Source organism: Austrofundulus limnaeus, unplaced genomic scaffold (genome assembly GCF_001266775.1).
Source record: "Austrofundulus limnaeus strain Quisiro unplaced genomic scaffold, Austrofundulus_limnaeus-1.0 Scaffold51, whole genome shotgun sequence".
In the NCBI taxonomy this organism is placed as follows: domain Eukaryota; kingdom Metazoa; phylum Chordata; class Actinopteri; order Cyprinodontiformes; family Rivulidae; genus Austrofundulus; species Austrofundulus limnaeus.
The window spans coordinates 230,048-235,592 of NW_013952453.1; the positions used below are offsets into that span (position 1 = coordinate 230,048).

The following is a 5,545-nucleotide window of genomic DNA, read 5'->3' on the forward strand; positions in this document are numbered from 1 at the left end:
AAAATTAAACAATTTAAAATATGTAGAAAAGTCAAAGATTAATCATCTGACTTATAAACATATATTTATTTAAAATAAGTCAGATTAAAAAAGTATTAATGTTTTTTCCTAATATAAACTTTGAGTCAAACATCACAAACATTTTGGTGCAGACTGCTTCTGAAAATGTCACTTTCTTCTGCGGATCTGGAGTCGCAGAACCAGAACAGAAACCCAGACCTCCGAGGTGTTCGCAGACAGGATCTATAATCCCCAGAGTCCTGGTCCTGGTGGGACATGTTTTCCAAAGGGAGGTGTTCTGATCAGAATCATCTCAGGCAAATCCTTTGGGTCCAGAGGAGCAGCAGCTCTAAACTCTGGGCTCTTCACCTCGCCTGATTCACCTGATGATGGAAGGTCGGGATCCAGGATCTGGTTCACTGGGTCCTGTACCTCCTGACCACAGCCCCTCATTAAGGACCAGGTTCAGATCTATCAGTCCATACCCTGATCCATCACTTAGGAGCAAGACTCCCACATACCTGAACTCCTCCACCTGAGRTAAAGACCCCCCAAACCCAGAGGGAGATTTGAGAACCATGACCTCAGACTTTGAGGAACGGATTCTCATCTCCGACCCAGTTCACCCCAGACCTTAACAGCATAACATCTGTGTGAAATGGGGATGAGACCCTGAAGTTCCCAAACCAGACCTCCTCCTCTGTTTGAGACCCTTGAAGACCACAATCAGAGATGGGGAGTCCAACTGGCACCAAGGACAAGGTGGACTTTGTGTCCAGGACGGGGACACAAAAGACAACAACAAAAAGTGTCTGAAAGAGAGAGACAGCTTGTATAAAGACGCTTTTTTCTTGTGTTTATTGAAAAGAGACACGTTACAGTAAAAGATTCTGCTTTAATTTCAACAAGGATTCTGTACAGCAAACAAACAACAACAATAGCAACAACAATAATAATAATAATAATAATTAGAATAACAGTGACAACAAGAATGTTTGGGTGAGAAATCAGGACAATAAGAATAAAAACTAAACTGAGGAGCTCAGAGAAACAGGTTGGTCTTTTTCATGATGGGTTTATAAATAATATAAAATCCTGAGGGGGCGGGGCTTAACTGAAAGCTTTATGTTCAGGTGGCAGATAGTTTCCTCTTTTTATAACAGTTCCAATTTATCCATAAACACTAAAAATAAACAAAACAAGCAGCTTCTTTACAATCCAGTTAGTCTTTGAACATTTAACTTTTAGTTTTAATGTCAATAAATAAAATATAAAAGAACCGTAAACATCAACAGGCAGCTACTGATGCTAAAACTAGCTAGCTTAGAAATTTCTGCAGCTTAAAGTTAAACTTTTACTGTATTTCAATGGTTTAATATTTTAACTTTGCTCAAAACTCACTAAATATAATTCAGATATGAACTGGAATAGTTAGAATTTTTTATTTTTAGGATTTGATGTATAAAACTGTAGAAACAAAAACCTGAAATTTACAAAACAGGAAATAAAAAACTTAATTATTTAAACCAAAATATGCTAACCATTAGCTAACTCCAGCTACTGGATGCTAAAGTTGTTCTCTTAGTTGTCAGCTAACTCCAGCTAACATGGTTATTTTAGCTGTTAGCTAACTAGTTCTAACTGATGCTAAAAGCTAATTCATGCTAAGTGGCGCTAACCTGGTTCTTTTAGCTGGGAGCTAACTAACGCTAACTGGTTAGCAGAGGTTTGAACCTTTTCATGTTTGATAAATTTCAGGTCTTTCTGTTGCTCCAGGTTCAGAAACTGAGTTCAGAACTGATCAGCCGTCCATCTCATTTCACAAAATAAAGGAGTCAGAATGAATAAATAAAACGTTCAGTCTCTTATGGATGTTCTGGTTCTGTAGTTTCAGGTGAAGAGAGGAAAATTAAATGCCTTTAACATAAAGTCATTTCCTGATCAGATGAGTTCTGAAGGTAAAACTCTGAGATTTGAGTTTGTGGCTCAAAAAAACGAAAAACAAAACACGAGGAAAAAATGTTTTTGTTGAAGGAAAATCTGTTTTTYCTTCATTTCTGTCAGTCAAAGTTTGAGAGAATAATGTTAGTGCTGAAGCAACAACAGGACTCAGAAATATTGCTTTAAAAAATCAGCTGAGAGCAACTTCTGAAGAAATGTTTACATTTCAAAATAAGAGCGCAAAAATATGAGTTCCCTTCTGAGACTGAGTTCTTTAAGCCTTCAGTCGACACTTTTCTACCAAACGGACCCAAAGTGTTTTAACTAAACTCCACCCAGACCCAAATGGACCCCAAACTTTCTAAGACCATCATCAGCTGTAAACAAACTTATTTTATCATTTGTAAACAATAATTAGGCRTCATGGGTCCAATCATCTGATGGTTCTGGTCTGTTTCACACATTCAGAGTCCCAAACGTCTCCAGACCTGATCCTATCTTTGTGGACGTCAAATTTAATTGGAGTTGGACTTGATTTAAATTTTAGTTTGAGAAAATCCCACATTTATTTACAGTTTAGTGTCAAAGCATTCTGGGTCGGACCTGGTTTTTGGATCCAGCAGAATCAAGCTGGACTCCACAGCGGTTCAAACTTGACCCGGGCTTTCTGGTTCCTTCTGAGCTTCATTGCGTTTCAGTCTGAAACTTGGGTTCTTAAAGAGAACCACGTCCTCATATCAGGGCGGACCACCATTGGTGACCCAAACCCAAACAATAAACCACTTCCACTGTGCATCCCAACCTAAAGGAAGTACTTYCTGTTTGGACTCATTTACACCCAACAATGGTTAATAAAGAAAGTGACGCGAGGTTATTTACAGAAGAAGAAAACAGCCCTTCTTAGATTCACTGAGCTGATCGGGGACACTGATTGGACAATAAAAGACCCGTGGACACAAGTGTCTCCTCATCTCAGTGGATATTAAAACACCTGAAGAAAAAGATCAGTTCCCTTTGAGCTTCCTGGATCTGGTTTCTGTGTTTTGGAGGGTTTAAGTCAGCTTTAGTTCCAWCAGTTACAGCAGGTTCTGATGGTCTCGGGTCCCTGAGCCTGACTAAAGCTTCTGTACACCTGATCACTTTATACAGTCCAAACAACTGTCCTGGTTCAACCATTGGTCCAGCAATGTTCAGCAAAATATTCACACCTGCAGAAAATCATCTTAAATAAAAAGGTCTGTGCTGCCGATCTGCCGTTCTAAAAACTGGAAATATTTACAGGACGCCAGAGAAGGCAGGGAGGTCAAAGGTCATCAGGGAGAGGCTGAGGATGGAATTATCAGTGATGAMGGCGGTGATGAAGATGACTGGAGAGAGTTTTCTCTGGTATCGGCAAGAACAGGAGTCAGTCGGAGGCGAGTAACGGGAAGTGGATTCTGATTGGCTGAACCTGAACCTGAACTGTAGTGTTACATCTGAGCATGTCTGATGAGGTATGAGATCTGTTTACGGTGAACTACGTTTCCCATCATGCTTTGGGACTTTTCTGTTCTGATGTAAGCAGCGTCACCACTGACCAGTGATCCGTCTTAATCCAACATAGTGGTTGGCTGTCAGGGGATGTGGGTGGGACTTAGCCTCACAACATGTAGTGATTCATAACGCGGCAGGACAGAACTCTCTCATACCAGAGTGTGTTTGTTTGTTTGTTATGTTGTTTGTTGTAGAGTCAGCAGGCGAGGCCTGGTCATATGAGCGAGGCGCTCCCGATGCTGCTGCAGCTGTTGTTGCGGTTGGTGTTTCGGCGCGACAGGTTGGGCGTTGCTACCAGGGGGTAGCGGTCGTCGGGGCAGCCGTACTGAGACAGGACGTCCACACACTCCTGACTGTTAGCCTGCCGAGCATACGCCACGGCGCTGTTTCCGTGGGCATCCCTCGCCATCAGATCCACGCCGTACTGCAGAGACAGTGAGGTTTATTGAACCTGAGCGTGCGCAGAGACAGACCGCCACCTGACGAGACCTTACCCAGATGAGGAGCTGAACAACCACCACGTTGCCCTTGTGGCTGGCCAGGTGTAGCGCGTTGCAGCCGTCACCGTACGTCTCGTTGACCTGCTGCCGAGAGCCGTGGGCGAGCAGCAGGACGATGGAGCGGAGGTCTTCCTCTGCCGTCGCTCTCACCAGGTGCTGGCCCAGAGAAAGGTCGGCGCATGGCAGCAGAGCCAGGAACAGGCGCTGCTCGTACTTCGCCCGGATCCAGCGCTCACGCTCCTCCCTGAAAGACAAAACCCAGGGCCAAGACAGTTCAGGACACGAATCAAATACAAGTAAAACTCACTGAGGCTGAATCAGCAGAGTTAACCCGAACCCTGTTCAGTTGGATAAACCAGGACCATATCCTGGGTTAGGAGGCCTTCTGGGTCCAGAATCTGTCCTTTGAGTCTAAAATAAGATAYATGAAGAGTTCGAGCGTGGTTTTGTTCTGCAGTCGAGTATCATTAGGTGTTGATGTGTCTAATCCGTGACTCTGATGGCTCTAATCTCTGCTCTAATCCGTCCGTGTAAACAGCAGCTTATTCAGACACCAGGGATTAGTCTGGTAATGGGAGGGGGTGGACCGGCCCGGGGGACTGATATAGAGCTGTCCCCCCTCCTGAAGGAGGTGAGGAGGGGGAAGACTCTTTGTGAATCTAATATGTTTATAGTTTTAATAAAACCTGAGGGGGATGGTAGGTGTGGTGCGTTCAGGGTCCAGCCTCAAATCACGTGTGTTGATGATGTCACAGAAACCAACTGAAGTTTCCCATCGGTGTGGGAACAGAATCTCATTAAGTCTCTTCCTCTGTGTGTGTTTGATAGTGGCGCCTAGTATCATGGAATGTCTCAGGAGTTTTCCTTCCTGTCCCGGTCCAGAGACAGAGTGAGGAGGCCGGKTAGAGACCACGGCCGACAGCTCTCGGACAATGCCTTGAGGTGTCACTAAGTGTGTGTGTATGTGTGTGCTCAGCAGGGTTCTGGGAGGAAATGTGAGCCCATTGGACCCTGGAGACGCATGCCTTCCCTCCACTGGAGTTGCTAAGATCCTGCAGAGAACAGACAGGATTCAGGTTTTCTTTAATACTGACAGGAGTCTGGGAGGTGGGAAACATTTAGTCAACACTTCACACTAAAATCACTGAAGCGGGTATGTGTGAGTGTGTGTGTCAGTGTGTGTGTGTGGTAGGTGAGTGGGTGGGGGCGTTCAGTTTTGGCCAGGAGCAACTTTAAGTAAACTCATATCTTTGTCAAGTCACAGTTTTACAGCCTTGGTAGGTATCCAGACTTTTAGATATGAAAAGAAGACGTCAGCCACAGGTCCCTTTGTACCCACCACAACCTGTTTTGTACCCACCTCATCTTGCTTTGTACCCACCTCACCTTGCTTTGTACCCACCACAACTTGCTTTGTACCCATCTCAACTAGCTTTGTACCCACCTCAACTTGCTTTGTACCCACCTCAACTTGCTTTGTACCCACCTCAACTTGCTTTGTACCCACCTCAACTTGCTTTGTACCCACCTCAACTTGCTTTGTAACCACATCTGCTTGCTGTGTACCCACC

General features: G+C 44.2%; 1 protein-coding gene across 5 annotated transcripts in view; it reads right to left on the minus strand.

Moving 5' to 3' along the window:
* Positions 1-835: 835 nt before the first annotated feature.
* Positions 836-5,545, minus strand: part of agap1 (ArfGAP with GTPase domain, ankyrin repeat and PH domain 1) — a 117,496-nt gene continuing 112,786 nt past the window's right edge. For all 5 annotated transcript variants that reach the window (XM_014008549.1, XM_014008550.1, XM_014008547.1 and 2 more), the window contains 2 exons: positions 3,969-4,218; positions 836-3,898 (listed from right to left, as the gene is read on the minus strand). In XM_014008549.1, the coding sequence (XP_013864003.1) occupies positions 3,689-3,898; positions 3,969-4,218 (460 nt within the window). In that variant the 3' untranslated portion in view covers positions 836-3,688. The remainder of the gene's footprint in view (positions 3,899-3,968; positions 4,219-5,545) is intronic.